Source organism: Panthera onca, chromosome E2 (assembly GCF_046562875.1).
Source record: "Panthera onca isolate mPanOnc1 chromosome E2, mPanOnc1 haplotype 2, whole genome shotgun sequence".
NCBI classification, from domain to species: Eukaryota; Metazoa; Chordata; class Mammalia; order Carnivora; family Felidae; genus Panthera; species Panthera onca.
In genome coordinates, this window is record NC_138353.1 from 17,340,622 (window position 1) to 17,357,248 (window position 16,627).

A 16,627-nucleotide genomic window follows, 5' to 3' on the forward strand; every position below is an offset into this window, starting at 1 on the left:
AAAAATCAGTTCAAGCCTGGTGGGAGGTTTGGAGGAGGGAGTCCGTCTTTGAAGCTCCGCGAGCGCAGTATCAAACGGGCCAAACTCAGGCCCTGAGGTATGAGGACACCATCTTGCATGTGTCTGGTCTGGCTTTGGACTGCGTTTCCCAGAGTCCAAAGCGGCCGACGTTACGCTTTCCTTGACGTCGTGGCGAGATCGTTAGCTCCGCAGGGACCCGGACGCGACCAAGGGGAGGCAGAAGGTGAGGGGTCTGGGAGTCCGGGGCGGGGACGGGGCGTGTCCAGAGCCTCTGGTCTGTGCGCGCTGGCGGGAGCGGGTTGAGAATGCCGGATTGAGAATGAGTCTTTGGGGCTGCGTGACCAGGGGTGGGTGACTGTGAGTGTGTGGCTGTGGCCGCCTGTCTCCAGGGTGTAAGTCTGGTGTTTGTGTAGCCATGTGTGATACTGTGTGTTGGGGTGTGGGGTCCTTGCGACTGTGGGGGGTGATATCTGCTTGTGACTGTACGCCTTGTTCTTGGGGGGATGTGAGTGTGGTTGTGACTGAGACAGGTGAAGGCGTCTGTGCGGTTATGATTATATGTCTCCAAGGTGATCGTATGGTGTTGGTTGCATGATATTGTAGCCACGTGTGGTAGTTTGTGTAGTTGTGTGTCTGTGACTGTGTGGTGACAACGCGTGTGTGTATCCCTCTTGTGTCCCATGGAGTGTGTCTGTGAAACGGTGGCAGTGTGTGGTGCTGTGTGTTTGAGGGTAACGTGTGTTTGCCTGTGTGAATGTGACTGTGTCTCCGGAGTGAATGTTCAATTATGACGTTGGTTGGGCCGGAGTGCCAGTGATTATGCATATCCCCCAAGGGGGTATGTGATTGTGTGAGACATTTGCGAGTAATGGTGTGGGCAAGCTGTGACTATATGAGTGACTTTGTGTGTCATGGTGGTTAATAGATTGTGTGACTGTGTGTGTCTTTTTAGTGGGTGAGTATAAGGGCATGGAGATGTCTGTGATTGTGTGGTTGTGTCTTGTATGTTTCAAGAGTGGATGTGTGTTTGTGTGACACCATTTGTGTAGCACCAAATGTGCTGGCAGGAGGTGCCTGTAACTCCAGCGTTCTGACCCTTGCAGAACCTGTGAAGTTAGAACAGATTGTGGCCCTGGACAGTGATTGCCTCAGCCTCTCCCAGTGACATTGGTATTGGACATGTTATCCAGTCTTACCCGACTTCTGTCTCTTGTGTGGAGGACAAAATGTCCTGCTTACTCATTATCCCCCCCTTTTTTTTCTAAGCCTTCTCCAAGAGAGATGTTGAGAGGAAAAGGAAAAAATTGCTATTGAACATCCAAAAGCGAAGTTCAAGGTGCATTAGGTGTTCTTCTTTCCCTGAGACCCTTGTTTTTCACGACATTCTTTTTTTGTTCTGAAACTTCTTGCCTAACTTCCCCTCCCCCGCAAAGTGACCTGGTCTCCAGTATATGCCATTGGAGTAAATTATTGGGAGCCCTCGAAATGAACTGAAAGGTTCATATACCCCCTATTCCCTGCACACCTAATGTTCATTAAACATTTTTTTTAACTTTTCATTTTGAATTAGTTTTAGACTTAAAACTGTTGCAAAAATAGAATTCCCACATACTCTTAATCTACTTCTCCATTTGAAGGGGGTTCATGAGGGAATGGTCGAGAAAGAATTCTTGAAACATGAAGTACAAAAAGGTGGCTTTATTATAGCACAGAGATAGGACCCATGGGTAGAAAGAGCTGCACTGGGATTATACACTGTGGAGTTGGGGAAGGTAAAGACAAAGGAAGTTTCCGAAAGGATTTTCATATGTTAAGACTTACAGGATCATGGAGACCTGACTATTGTCAAACTAAGGTGGTTTTTCTCTCCAGCAAGGCATTAACATTAAGATCAGGAGTTTCCTGGAGGAATGTTATACCCACCCGCCTCAGGTATTTGTCAATGGGCTGCAAGTTATAAGGAAATTTAATTTTATCTACATTTCTTTTGCCTTTGTTCTCTACATCATTGCCATTTTACATAATCACAATACATGATAAAAACCAGGAGATTAACATTGATACATTACTACTAACTCATCTACAAACTTTATTCAAATTTCATCAGTGTCCCTTAGTGTCCTTTTTCTGCACAAGGATCCAATCCAGGATCATATGTTGCAGCTAGTTGATAAGTCTTCTTAGTCTTCTTTGTTCTGGCACAGTTCCTCAGTCTTTGTCTCACTTGACCTTGACACTTTTAAAAGGTATTGGCCATTTGTTTTATAAATTATGCAACGTAGAATGTTCCCCTATTTGAGGTTGTCACATGCTTCCTTGTAATTAAATTCAGGGTATGCTTTTGGGACAAGCATACCCCAAAAGTGATGTGTTCTCAAGACATCCTCTTGGGAGACCTAAGAGATCAATTTGCCTCATTACTAGTGGTAACTTTAATCACTTGGTTAAAGTGGTTTCTGTCTGATTTCTCCACTGCAAAGTTGCCATTTTCCCCATTATAATTAATATGTGTCTTGAGAAATACCTTAAGCCTATATAAATATCCTGTTTCTCATCCTACTTCCACCTGCAAATCTTAACACTCATTGATAATTTTCCCCTGAAAATGTCATTACCGGCTATTTGCCAAATGGTGACTTAAAAATTTTTTTAGGGGTGCCTGGGTGGCTCAGTCAGTTAAGCATCTGGCTTCGGGTCACGTCATGATCTTGTGGGCTTGTGAGTTCAAGCCCCACGTTGGGCTCTGTGCTGACAGCTCAGCCTGGAGCCTGCTTCAGATTCTATGTCTCCCTCTCTCTCTGCCCCTCCCCTGCTTGTGCTCTGTCTCTGTCTCAAAAATAAATAAACACCAAAAAAAAATTAAGAAAAAAATTTTTAATGTTTATTTTTGAGAGAGAGAGAGAGAGCGCGCATGAGCGGGAGTGGGGCAGAGAGAGGGAGACACAGAATCCAAGACAGGCTCTAAGCTGTCAGCACAGAGCCTGTTGTGGTACTCAAACCCACAAACCTGAGCCAAAGTCAGATGCTTAACCGACTGAGCCACCCAGGTGCCCCCCAAATTTCCATCCTTCCTTCTACATTTGCCAAGTAGAATACTACTGTCAGAAGGAGATATTCCTTCTCCCTGACTCATTTATTTACTAAATTATTTATGTAAGTATAGATTGGATTTTTTTTTTAATTCTGTAGGTTGCATTTCATTACTATCACTATTTTATTCCTTAAATAACTCGAGATTTGGCCACTGGGAGCTCCTTCAAGTTGACTTTTTAGTGTGTCATTTCAGTGTGTTCCCTTTATTGTTTTTTTTAGTACTGCCATATTTTCTGGTACCACAAGATGTTGCAGGCTATTTTGTTATCCGAAACTGGGTTTACCTCTTGGTGGGTGTCAAGCCAAAACACACAACCAGCCAAAAAATAGGAGAGGGAAGAGTTTTACTTCTGCTAAGTAAGGGAGAACACCAGGGATCTTCCCCAAAGCAGTGTCCCCCAGGGGAAGTTTTACACTAAGGGTGCATACATCTTAAGGGCCTTGTACAATGGGGAATATAGCATGGAATTGGGGTAAAAGTCATCTTAAAATGACTGAGTCCAGGGGCACCTGGGTGGTTTGGTCGGGTGAGCATCTGATTGGCTCAGGTCATGAATCCCGGTTTGTGAGTTCGAGCCCTACGTTAGGCTCTGCTGACAGCTCAGAGCCTAGAGCCTGCTTTGGATTCTGTGTCCCTCTCTCTCTGGCCCTCCTGTGCTCCCACTCTGTCTGTCTGTATGTCTCTCTCTGTCTCAAAAATAAACAAACATTAAAAACAAAGAGTGTAGGTCAAAGTCGTGAGGGCTGGCAAAGGACAGCATCATCAATTGGTCTGGTATCTGAGTTCTCAAAAGGGTTTAAATCCTGAAAATATAACCCAAGAATGTATACATCAAGTTAGTTTTCTTCACTTTTGAATCAGCACTGTTAGTTTTACCAGCCAATTTGTTGTCCCTGATATGATTAAGTTATCTCCTGGCCTGATAGTGGCTGTTCTTTCTTTCACAAGATGGCCAGGAGCCTGAAATGACTTTTCTTATAGCAAAAAAGCTATGTCTGTCTCTTTTTTCCCCAGGGACCCCTAACTCTTTCTGCTTACACTGTCCCAGCCCCAGTTCTGGAACATGCACATTTCCCAGAGAAAACTGGCTCCTTTTATTAGAAAATCATATTTAGAGGGGTGCCTGGATGGCTTAGTTGGTTTAGCATCCTACTCTTGATTTCAGCTCAGATCATGATTTCACAGTTCATGAGTTTGAGCCCCACGTCAGGCTGTCTCCTGTCAGCATGGAGTCTGCTTTGGATCCTCTGTTCCCCTCTCTCTCTGCCCCTGGCCTGCTTGTGTGCGCTCGCTCTCGCTCTCTCTCTCTCTCTCTCTCTCTCTCTCGTGCACACTCAAAAGTATATGAAACATTTTTAAAAAATTGCTAATCTACACTCCCACACCTCATATACCTCTTTTTATTTTTAGTCTTACAGTATATGGTAAAAGGACACCTTTCCCTACACCTTTCTGCATGGTGATGTTACTCATTCATAACATAGATAAATCCATTTGTTACTTTTTGTATTTTATTTTGGATTTACACACATACATACATCCTGGTTGATTGTAATTATTTTTTGAGTGCATGAAACATTACCATGGTTCTAAAAGCCATAATTAGACAAAAGATCTACACAGTCACTCAGTTGGCTTACAGTCACTTATTTTTTTTTTAACTGTCTCTACACCCAGTGTGGGGCTCAAACTCACAATCCTAAGATCAAGAGTCCCGTGCTCTGTGACTAGGCCAGCCAGTCACCCATCATTGCAGTGTTTTTTGTTTTTTAATTTTTATTTATTTTTTTTTTTTTTAATTTTTTTTTTTTCAACGTTTTTTTATTTATTTTTGGGACAGAGAGAGACAGAGCATGAACGGGGGAGGGGCAGAGAGAGAGGGAGACACAGAATCGGAAACAGGCTCCAGGCTCCGAGCCTTCGGCCCAGAGCCTGACGCGGGGCTCGAACTCACGGACCGCGAGATCGTGACCTGGCTGAAGTCGGAGGCTTAACCGACTGCGCCACCCAGGCGCCCCAAATTTTTATTTATTTTTGAGAGAGAGAGACAGAGAATCAGAAGTGAGCTCCAGGCTCGGAGCTGTCAGCACACAGCCAGACTCAGCACTCAAACTCCACAGTGAAATCATGACCTGAGTGGAACTCTGAGGCTTAACCAACTGAGCCACCCAGGTGCCCCCCTCACTGTGGTTTTGATGTGCCTTTTCCTAACAATTGATGATGTTGGGGATCTTTTTATGTGTTTATCGGCCATTTGAATATCTTTGGAAAAAGATTTAATTGTAATCAGATTGTATTTCCTTGCTACATTGTAGGAGTTTTGTAAGTAAGTATCAATTGTAAGTATCAATCCCTTTTTAGATACATGACTTATAGACATTTGTTCCCAGTCCATGGATTGCCTTTTTACTCTTAATAGTGTCCTTTGATGCACAGAAGTTTTTTAATTTTGATAAAGTCCACAATATATCTATTTTTTCTTTTGTTGTCTGTGCTTTCTTTGTCATACCCAATAAATCATTAAATTAATTAATTAAATCCAATATTGTGAAAATTTTTCCTTATGTTTCTTCACAAAGAGTTTTATAGTTTTAGTTCTTATGTTTGGAACTGTTATACATTTTGAGTTAGTTTTTGTATATGGTATTAGGTAGGGATCCAACTTCATTCTTTTGCATACGGATATCCAGTTTTCCCAGTACTATTTGTTGAAAAGACTGTCCTTTTTCCCATTGAATGGTCTTGGGTCTTCTTGTTGAAAACTATTTGACCATATATGTGAGGGTTTCCATTCTATGTCACTGGTCTAGGTATCTGACTTCGTGGCAGTACCACACTGTTTTGAATACCATAGCTTTGTAATAAGTTTTGAAATCAGGAATTGAGAGACCTCCAACTTTGTTGTTTTTCAAGACTGTACCTTCAAGGGCATATAGGTGGCTCAGTCCATTAAGTATTCAACTTTGGATCAGGTCATGATCTCACAGTTCGTGAGTTCAAGCCCCACTTCAGGTGGGCTCAGAGGAGCCCCACTTTGGGTAAGCTCAAAGGAGCCTCACTTCAGGCTCTGTGCTGTCAGCATGGGATTCTCTCTCAGCCCCTCATGGGATTCTCTCTCTCTCTCCCTCTTTCTCTGCCTCTCGTTCATTTGCGCCCACTCTTTCTCAAAAACAAAACCAAAAAAGACTGCTCCTTCAGATTCTGTGTGTATTTTATGATGAATTTTTCTATTTCTGCAAAAAATAATATCATTGGGTTTTGATAAGGATTCCATTGACTCTGTGTATCACGTTAGGCAATATTGACATATATCTTTTTTTTTTTAATGTTTTTTTTTTTTTAACGTTTATTTATTTTTGAGACAGAGAGAGACAGAGCATGAACGGGGGAGGGGCAGAGAGAGAGGGAGACACAGAACCAGAAGCAGGCTCCAGGCTCTGAGCCATCAGCCCAGAGCCCGACGCGGGGCTCGAACTCACAGACCCCGAGATCGTGACCTGAGCTGAAGCCGGACGCTTAACCAACTGAGCCACCCAGGCGCCCCAATATTGACATCTATCTTGATCAGCTGAGACTGTTCACAGTTATGGAAGCTGGAATTCTGAGATCAGGATGTCAGCATAGATAGTTTCTAGTTGGGCTCTCTTTTTGGCTTACAGTTGTCCACCATCTTGCTGTATCTTCACAGAGAGAGAGAAAAAAAACAAGCTCTGGTGTGTCTTCCACAATGGCCCTGTCTTCGAATACAGTGACATTAGGGGTTAGGACTTCAACACATGAATTGGGGGTGGACGACCCAATTCTGGTGGGGAGGGGGAAATCTTAGGCAGGCTCCACACTCAGCATGGAACCCAATGAGGGGCTCAATCCCATAACCCTGAGATCATGACCTGAGCCGAAATCAAGAATTGGACGCCCAACCAACTGAACCACCTAGGTGCCATATTCCAGAAGATTTTCAAAGATACTCATGACCCCTGAAAATTTAAAACCAAGGATAATAATACCTGATAATAGTCTTTGAGATGTCTCAAATTTGCACCCAACAGTAGGGAAAGAGAAGAGGAATGTTCCATCATCTATTATATTCATCCAGCTAATAAACAATGTGCTTACAAAGCTTTAATGAGAACAATGAAAAGGATGTCATAAACAAAATGATAAATTACAAAGTGCTCAGGTTTTGCAAAGATCCTACCCAAAAATCTTCTAATTAGTGATTGAATGGAGAAGCTCGCTGTGTGTCTGGCACCATTCTTTCTACTTTACATATGCTGTTTTATTTAATTTGAACTTTCTTGAAAATTGGTCATTCACAGAATATTTTTGATAATGAAGCTATACCAATGTATCAAGAAATATGAATCAACATTTAAAGGACTGTTAAAGAACTTTTAGTTGTTATTGGTTTCAATCACACTAATTTCTTTTCTTGATCCCATTCATGTCATAAACGTTGTCTCAATATTTCCTAATTTTTTCTACTACCAGGAAAATAAATACTATCTACAACTATGGTTATTTATTTTTGGTTTGGTTTGGTGGGGTTTTTTTGTTTTTTGTTTTTTTTTAAGAGAGAGAGAGAGAGAGAGAGACGGTGGGGAAGGGCGGAGGGTGAAGGAGAATCTTAAACATGCTCTGTACCCAGTGCCAGAGCTCAATGCAGGGGCCCCACACAGAGCTCAGTCTCAAAACTGTGAGATCATGACTTGAGCCGAAATCAAGTGTCTGAAGCTTAAGTGGCTGAGCCACCCAGGTGCCCCTGGTTATTTATTTTTAAATGGAAACAATATTTTTATGATTTTTCTTGTGAAAAATATAAGGTGAATGTAAAAATAGAAATTTGCTAAAAATTCCTTCATCCAGAAATAAATATTCTTAATATTTTGGTGGATATACTTCAAATATTTTTCTGTGGGATTTTATAGAGGGGTATCACTTGTGTATAAATTCTGTAACCTGCCTTTATTATTTAATAATGTATTACATGGTAATGTTGTATTTTATAGTCACTATGTAGTATTTCATTACATGGGGGAACCTGGGTGGCTCAGTCGGTTAAGTGTCCAACTTCGGCTCAGGTCATGATCTCACAGTCTGTGAGTTTGAGCCCCACGTCGGGCCATGTGCTGACAGCTCAGAACCTGGAGCCTGCTTCAGATTCTGTGTCTCCATCTCTCTCCCCCTCCCCGCTTGAGCTCTGTCTCTCAAAAGTAAATAAACGTTAGTATTTCATTATCAAGATAACCCTAATTTTTTCATTTTTGCCTACTAAAGAGAATTTGTATTTCTATAATTTAGTTATGAGCTATTCCCAAAAGTGTTTTTGTGCATGCCACTCACATAGTTTTCAAGTTTATTTCTTTTTCACAGAGAGAGAGACAGAGCATGAGTGAGGGAGGGGCAGAGAGAGGGAGACACAGATTCTGAAGCAGGCCCCAGGCTCTGAGCTGTCAGCACAGAGCCCAATGCGGGGCTCAAACTCACGGACCACGAGATCATGACCTGAGCAAGTAGGACGCTCAACCAACTGAGCCACCCAGGTGCCCCTACCACTCACATATTTTTATAATGGATTCCTTTGGGACATTAGAAATTTATTAAGAATTTTCAAAGGTGCAAAATCCTAATCTAGAACTCAGGGAGACAAATTGCTTTTTAAAAGTTATAGTCTCGGGGCTCCTGGGTGGCTCAGTTGGTTAAGCATCTGACTCTTGATTTCGGCTCAGGTCATACTCTCATGGTTTGAGAGTTGCAATCCTGTGTTGGGCTCCTCACCAACAGCATGAAGCCTACTTGGGCTTCTCTCTCTGCCTCTCCCAGACACCACTCTCTCTCTCTCTCGCTCTCTCACTCTCTCAAAATAAATAAACTTAAAAAAAATTTTTTTTTTTTTTTTTAAGTCATAGTCTCTGTGTGCCTGGCTAGCTTAGTTGGTGGAGCATTCGACTCTTGATCTCAGGGCTGTGAGTTCGAGCACCATGTTGGGTGTGGAGATTACTTAAGGGAAAAAATAAAAGTTATAGTCTTTATTTACTTTTAAAGTGCAAATAACATAATAGGTGAGACAAAAGTAGTATACAGATATTCAAAGTAAAGGATGATAAAGAGCACTATTTTATCCTGATAGTAATGCTGTGATAATTCATAAGAGGGAGATAACTTGTGTGACCAGAACAGTCATTGTCTTATTGACCATGACCATGACCATATTATTGACCATTGTCATATTAACCATGTCTAAGTCAAACTGATCTCGTAAGAGCTCTGTGGAGGTAAATTAGTTTTCTTGAGTCCTATACAAGACGTGCAGTTTTTTTATTTAAATTTTATATTTTTTTTAATATTTATTTTGAGAGAGAGAGAGAGAACAAGCATGAGTGAGCAGGGGAGGGGCAGAGAGAAAGGGAGAGAGAGGATCCAAAGCAAGCTTTTCATTCTGTCGGTGCAGAGCCCAATGCAGGGCTCAAACCCACAAGCCATGAGATCATGACCTGAGCCGAAGTCAGACACTTCACAAACTGAGCCACCCAGGCACCCCAAGACTTGTAGTTTTCATCATTCTAATCATCAGAAATCCAAAGTATGACCAATGGGGCAAGCTAAGTTTGTAGCTGTTTAGAGAACAGTGGGGCAGGTACAGAAGCATAATAGACTCATCTGGCAAGAAGAGCTGAAAGGAAGCACTGTTACACACTGTTATATACCATTATACATAATATATATATGTAATATACTAATGACTTTTCATTCTTTTCCACGCAGGACTACAGCATACATGAATATAGTTACCAAATCAAGAAGTTTGCAACTACTGGGAGCTGACAAAGCAAAAACAAAAGCGATTCTGTGAAAATACAACTATTTTTAGAATATCCTAAGCTATTATTTTATGTTCAAGGGAAGATTACTTAAAAAAAAAGGTAAGTATTTTCTTTTTTATCTGCTACTTAGGGATAGCTTACATTTAACAGAACTTAAAAATAATTTAAAAACTAATACATAATTATTGAAAAAACATACACTTTAGTAAAATGAAGAACATTGAAGATCACAGCCCGAAATAACCAAAGTAATCTTTAAAGACAAAACTTCCTAGACATTTTTCATGTAATTTGTCTGTCTATATTTTCTGTATTGATGTATCTGTGTATTTTACAGATAGGAGCACATGAGCATATTTGTAACCTTTTTTTTTCCATTTAACCATACCTGCAACATTTTTATGTTGATATTAGCTATTATATTACTACTAAATTTGTGAGTACTTAGAATTACTGTTTCATAGAAATCTTTCATTTAGTTAAACTCCCTGCTCTTGTCTTACTCAGAAAACTGAATATTGCCTGAAAATGTATACATCTCATTGTCATGATTTTTGGTTGATGTTTATACTGGGGAAATGTATGTTTACATCAATAAAATTCAATACATCATTTAAAATATAGCATATAAGGGTGTGCCTGGGCAGCTCGATCAGTTGGACGTTTGACTTCAGCTCAGGTCACAATCTTGCAGTTCGTGGGTTAGAGCCCTGTGTCAGGCTCTGTGCTAACAGCTCAGAACCTGGAGCCTGCTTGGGATTCTGTCCCTCTCTCTCTCTGTATCCCTCCCCTACTCATGCTCTCTCTCTCTCTCTCAAAAATAAAATAAACATTAAAGAAAAAAAGAAATACAATTAATAAAACATCAATCATGCAAATATTTTGACAGGTACATATATTGGTGTGTTAACAAAAGGGGTATGCTGATGTTCATGATGCTCAGAGCAACTAGTTGTTAATAATTGGTGATCAAGAAGTAATGTTTTAAGAAAATTACAATCTAATACAATATTTTTTTTTAATTTTTTTAATGTTTATTTATTTTTGAGAGAGAGAGAGACAGAGTTGAGCCAGGGAGGGGCAGAGAGACAGGGAGACACAGAATCTGAAGCAGGCTCCAGGCTCTGAGCTGTCAGCACAGAGACTAATGTGGGGCTCGAACTCACAGACCCCAAGATCATGACCTGAGCTGAAGTTGGACGCTTAACCGACTGAGCCACCCAGGCGCCCCTAATACAATACTTTATTATATGTAGATTTTTTTGTGTGTTCAATTATGTTTTAGGAAATTATTTGGGTGCTTTGTGTTAAAATGTGATGCATTATATTTTTCACATTTTAAATAGTGGGAAAAAGGCTCTGGTTAGAGTTCTTGCACAGAATGATTGCTTTTTAGGAATAGATTACTAATGTTAAGGTGGAGATACCTCTATATGTCTAATTCTCATGACCTGGCAACTTCTCCCAGTCCCTGTGTGATGTGGGACCTCTGGCCTCTAAAGAATAAGAATGTCTATCAATTTAGATAGAGAAAATCCAGGGATGTAGCTTCAAGCTTCACCAAGTGGTATATGGATGGCTAAACTTTGCTCAGAAGAATTGTACAAAGATTTGATGGTAGGATCTGGAGAAGCATGGTTTTGCTAGGTCAAGATCAACTTAGCCTATAACTCATAATCTCTCTCTTTGGGGCCTTGTGTTTCACATTGTATGTTTGTGAAAAATCCCTTTGAGGTGTATGGAGTTGGAAATTAACAGCTCTGCTCTGTTATTTCTGAAGTTTCCTCTGACTTTTTTTTTTTTTTTTTTTTGTAACGTTTATTTACTTTTGAGAGAGAGACAGAGCATAAGCGAGGGAGGGGCAGAGAGAGGGGGAAACACAGAATCTGAAGCAGGCTCCAGGATCTGGGCTGTCAGCACAGAGCCCAATGCGGGGCTCAAACCTACGAACTGTGAGATCATGACCTGAGCCAAAGTTGGACACCTAACTGACTGAGCCACTCAGGCGTCCCCATGGATGTCCACACGCATCCATGTAGGCAGAGTCCCAGACCAAAGTAGATTCCACCAATCTATAGCTATACTATCTGAAACACATGGTCCCCCTGGCCACACATCAGGGAATAGAAAAACTAGAGAATTATGCAGTCCTGTCAGTGCCTCAGATTGAAGTGACACACATCACCGCAGCTCAGATTCCATTGGCCAAAACCAGTTATTGGCCTTGCCTAACTGCAAGAGTCTGGAACATGTCATCTATGTACCCAGAAGGAGAGGAAAACTGAATAATGGGGAAATAATAGTAATTAAATTAATGTCTGCCACACTGGCTAAGACCCATTTCTTTTTGTGTGTGTAGGAAGTTGCTTCTGTAAATTAAATGTGATTTCTCTTTGGAGCAAGGAGGATATCCTGGATTGAGGGTTGACAAGAGGTCTGTGCACAGGTGAGTGAGCAGACTAACAAAAATGGAAGGCTTTCATATGAAAGCTCACTTCTGTGGGCAGTCAGGAGCTTTAAGTTATTGTTTGAGAACAAGCCCCTAAAAGGCTGTAGAACTATAGAGAAAATCAATCTCCTTCAGCATATAAGTTCCCCAAAACACCTCACTGTCACTCATGAATCATTCCATTCATATTTCCTTTTATAATTCACCCCCCTGAACAAAGAGGAAGGTATAAATTATTTATGATTATAATACATATGCTTAAGGGAAAACTTGAAAATATAGAAAAAAACCAAGATTCCCCCTGTAATTATACACACAGAGACAAATGTAAGAACGTAATCGAAAATTCTTTCCGTCCATCTTCTGTGCACACACACATGCATATATAGAACATATGTATATTTTTCCTATAAAAATAGGATTACACTACACATACTACTTCATTAACTACCTTTTTTGTCCAGCATTGTTTAACATCTTAACACCAACAAATATATGTGTTCATTTTATGGCAACAGTGTTCCCACTGTGTGGATATACTGTAACTTATTTATTTAACCAATCCTCCTTTTTAAGTTCTTTTCCAAGTTGTTTCCAGTGTCAGCAGTGTCTCCATCATGTAGCCCACACACATCTTTTGGATAGTCTCAGCTGTGGAATTGCTTCATCAGAGGACACACATAGTTTAATTTCTGTTAACATTGCCTTGTTGGAAGTTTACACAGCTAGAGCCCACTGTGTCTGTGATATGTTATAATAATCTCAAGTATTAGAGTCTGAAACAGAACTCATAATTGGTTTATTCAGACCTGCTCCTCTCAGGGTTCTTTGTGTTAAAAAATGACAACTTCATACTTCCATTTCCTCAAGCCAAATACCTTAGCATCATTATGGCTTCTTCCTCCTTTTTTTTTTTTTTTTTTTTTTTCCCCTTTTATACCTAAAATCAACAAATCCCATCAGCTCTACCTTCAGAGAATGTCTAATCTGATCAGGTCTCATCACTCCCCCCACCACCACCATCCCTAATGCAAGCCACCCTCACCCCTTGCCTGGATTACTGCAGTTACCTACCTTCTCACTGGTCCCCCTGCTTCCCTCCCCTTGTCTTCTTCCTTCACTTTCTTTGCATGATCCCTTTAAATGTAAATCAGAGTATGCCATTCCTTGTCTTAAATCTTTAATGGCTTCCTGTCTTATTCAAGAATAAAAAGCAAAGTTCTTACAGTGGCCCACAAGCCCCATGTGATCAGCTTCCAGACACCTCTGTCACCCAAATGAGCTGCTGACTTTCTCTTGCACACTCCATTCCAGCCACCCTAATCCCCTTTATTAATCAAAGAAAGTCTGCTCCTGCCTTGAGGCCTTTGCAGTTACTGTTCCCTGTACTCTTAGATACCTGCATTTATCACTCCACTCACTCGGTGCTTACATATCACCTTCTCAATGAAAAGCCTTCTCAGGCCACCTTTCATTTCCCCAAAGCTCCCTATCCTCTAACGCTTCTTAATTTTTTTACATAGAATTTGGGCCACCTGACATAAATAGGAGTATCAACGTCAGTATATCAATATTTGTTATTGTCTCTTTCCATTAGAATGTGAGATCCACTGGGACAGGGACTGGATTTATTATCTTCCTCACACCTAGAACCATGCCAATTGAGGTAGGAGCTCAGTAAATCTGAAAGAATTTTTGACTCCTCTTTCTCCATCTCCATATCTAATCAGATGCCAGAGCTTGTTGATTTTACTTCTGTACACCTTGAAATTATACCTTCCTTTTTATCTTCACTGCCATTATCCTTCATCAGGTCCTTTGTTTGCTTGCAAAAGTATAAGCACCTCTCAGTTGATCTCTCTGTCTCCAGTTTTACTCCTCTCCAATAAAATATTCTGGCCATATTGACCCTATCATTTCCCTCTTTAAATTCTTCAGTGGTCTTCCATTCATTAATGGGTGAAAAACAAACATTTATATATTCAGTTAGTAGTCATTGGACCCTTCTCCTCCAGACAGCATGGCAGGTGCCAGTCACAGTGATGAAGATGCCTGGTCTTTGTCCTCATTGTTATTTTATTTCACTCATTCGCCTTCATTTTCCAACCCCTGATGTCATCTCCAGCATAAACTTCCTCTAGATTCTAAAACTAATTAAATTTAAATATAATTAAAAATTTAGAGAAAAATCCAGTTCCTCAGTCCTACTAGACACTTTTTACATACTTAGTGCATGTGGCTAATGCCAAATTATTGAGGGTACAAATGTGAAGATTTCCATCATCACAGAAAGATTTGGTGGACAGCACTAGTCTAGACCTTTCCCCAAACTACACAAGTCATTCCAAATTATTCTCTGCTCCCCAAATACACCATATACTTTTGGTCCACTATTTTTGTCACTTTTATTCATAGATCAGAATACTCTTCTGTACCTCTTCTGCCTATTAAAATTCTCTGATTTTGAAGTCCCAATTCACATTCTACAACGTAGAGGACATTTTCCTTGACCCCACTGCATTGAGAAAATTAGTCTTCCTTCTCACCCACCCCACCCACAAACCATGGGAAGCTTCTTGCACCTCTGATTAGAACCAGCATTGCTATCCTCCTTAAAACCCCTGAGTTCTCAGGGTACCTGGGAGATTCAGTTGGTTAAGTGTCCAACTCGATCTCAGTTCAGGTCATGATGTCACAGTTTGCGAGATCGAGCCCCATATCCAGCTCTGCACTAACAACTTGGAACCTGCTTAAGATTCTCTCTCTCTCTCTTCCTGTCTCTCTGCCCCTCCCCCGTGCTCGCTTGCACGCATGCTCTCTCTCTCTCTCTCTCTCTCTCTCTCTCTCTCTCTCTCTCTCAAAATAAATAAACTTAAAAAAAAACACCTGAGTTCTCATTACTTTGAGGTACAGGCCATTTTCCATAGAACTCCACCCTTAACAAATACTAGAGGTGATATTCTGCAGGAAAGCAGTAGGGAAGGCTTAGATGGAAGATTAGGAGTGCTGGCCCAAGAGGCTTCTATAAATTGAGCTCCCATTCAGGTCAATACTCTGGATATGCAGGTGTGCTTGTCAGATACCTGTTTACTATGATTTTCTTGCTCCTGTCTGGTGAGTCTAGGCAGGGCTGGAGTCTTTGATGAGGCCTCTGGTGTAGGTGGTGTTCCTTTCTAGACTTAGAAGGAGGAAGTAGAGCCAAAGAAGTACCCAAGAGGTTTTGCCTGTTGAGCTCAGAGAAGTGGGAAGACTTAGTTTTAGGGATATCTTTTTCTCAAGGTTTGGCCTGCACAGGTATGCTATGTTTGTAACCTGTGGGTACTGTCCTCATCTTTAGAGGATAGAGTAAGCAATTCTGAGTCTTGACACTCTTTGCAGCAGCTGTAGAGGAAGATCAGCTTGGAACAGGTGGGAGCCAACTAGTCCCCGTGTAGGGTATAGATTAGCATCAGCAAGATGGGGGAATGTTCAGGCTGGAATCCCTCCTGCTGAGGTGGTTGGATTCTATGTGAGTGCTGGAGCGTACCTTCTTTGAATCCATTTTTTAGTTTCCCTGGAGTGTAGAGAGGGGCTGGGTTTTGTTAACTCTGTAGTTCTTGATATTAGTGTTGTGTGGTGGGACAAGGGGGAGGACAAGGGAAGCAGAGCAGGACATTGGAAGTACAGTTGTGTTAAGGTCGTCTATTTAGGAGTGCTCAGGCAAGCTCAGTTTATGAGAGATTTCCCCTTTTTTCCCCCTACGCTGCTTTTTCAGGACTCTGCACTTGTCCAAGAGAAGAATCTAAAGAAATCAGAGCAGCCCAGGTAGTTCTGAAAGCCATGGCACAGGTAAGCTGAAATTTCCTCTATCCTTGAAATAATCTCTCTTCCTTTCAAATCATGTGAACATGATTTGTGTTCTTTATCCTGAAACTTCCCTATCTCACTGAGCCCCATTCTTGTTCCCAGTTCCTCCATTCCAGGGATGGGTGATGGTGTTCCACTTCCCTTAGTGGCTCTCTCTTCTCCAACAGTGTAGACATACGGACACATGGCTCTTACCAGAGCAACAGTGGAGCAGAAATATATTGTCTTATAAGAAATGTGAGAGCCCCCTTTATCAGAACCCTGGTTGAGTGGGACCAAAGATGAGATAACTTTGATCTTTTCCATTAATCTAGGTGGTTTCCTTTATTTTTAAATTTTACATCTTTAAAAATCGTAAAAATAAATAAATAAATATCATAGATATTTCATACT

General features: G+C 41.0%; 1 protein-coding gene across 4 annotated transcripts in view; it reads left to right on the forward strand.

Moving 5' to 3' along the window:
- Positions 1 to 154: 154 nt before the first annotated feature.
- The window catches only part of ZNF565 (zinc finger protein 565), a 32,472-nt gene continuing 15,999 nt past the window's right edge, over positions 155 to 16,627 (forward strand). Inside the window, exons 1-5 of one of the 4 annotated variants that reach the window (XM_078439057.2) lie at positions 155 to 244; positions 9,881 to 10,038; positions 12,299 to 12,385; positions 13,986 to 14,054; positions 16,143 to 16,216. In XM_078439057.2, the coding sequence (XP_078295183.1) occupies positions 16,208 to 16,216 (9 nt within the window). In that variant the 5' untranslated portion in view covers positions 155 to 244; positions 9,881 to 10,038; positions 12,299 to 12,385; positions 13,986 to 14,054; positions 16,143 to 16,207. Of the gene's footprint in view, positions 245 to 1,124; positions 1,192 to 1,287; positions 1,954 to 9,880; positions 10,039 to 12,298; positions 12,386 to 13,985; positions 14,055 to 16,142; positions 16,217 to 16,627 lie in introns of all 4 variants that reach the window. The other 3 variants (XM_060652118.3, XM_078439058.2, XM_060652119.3) reach the window with 3 other exon arrangements.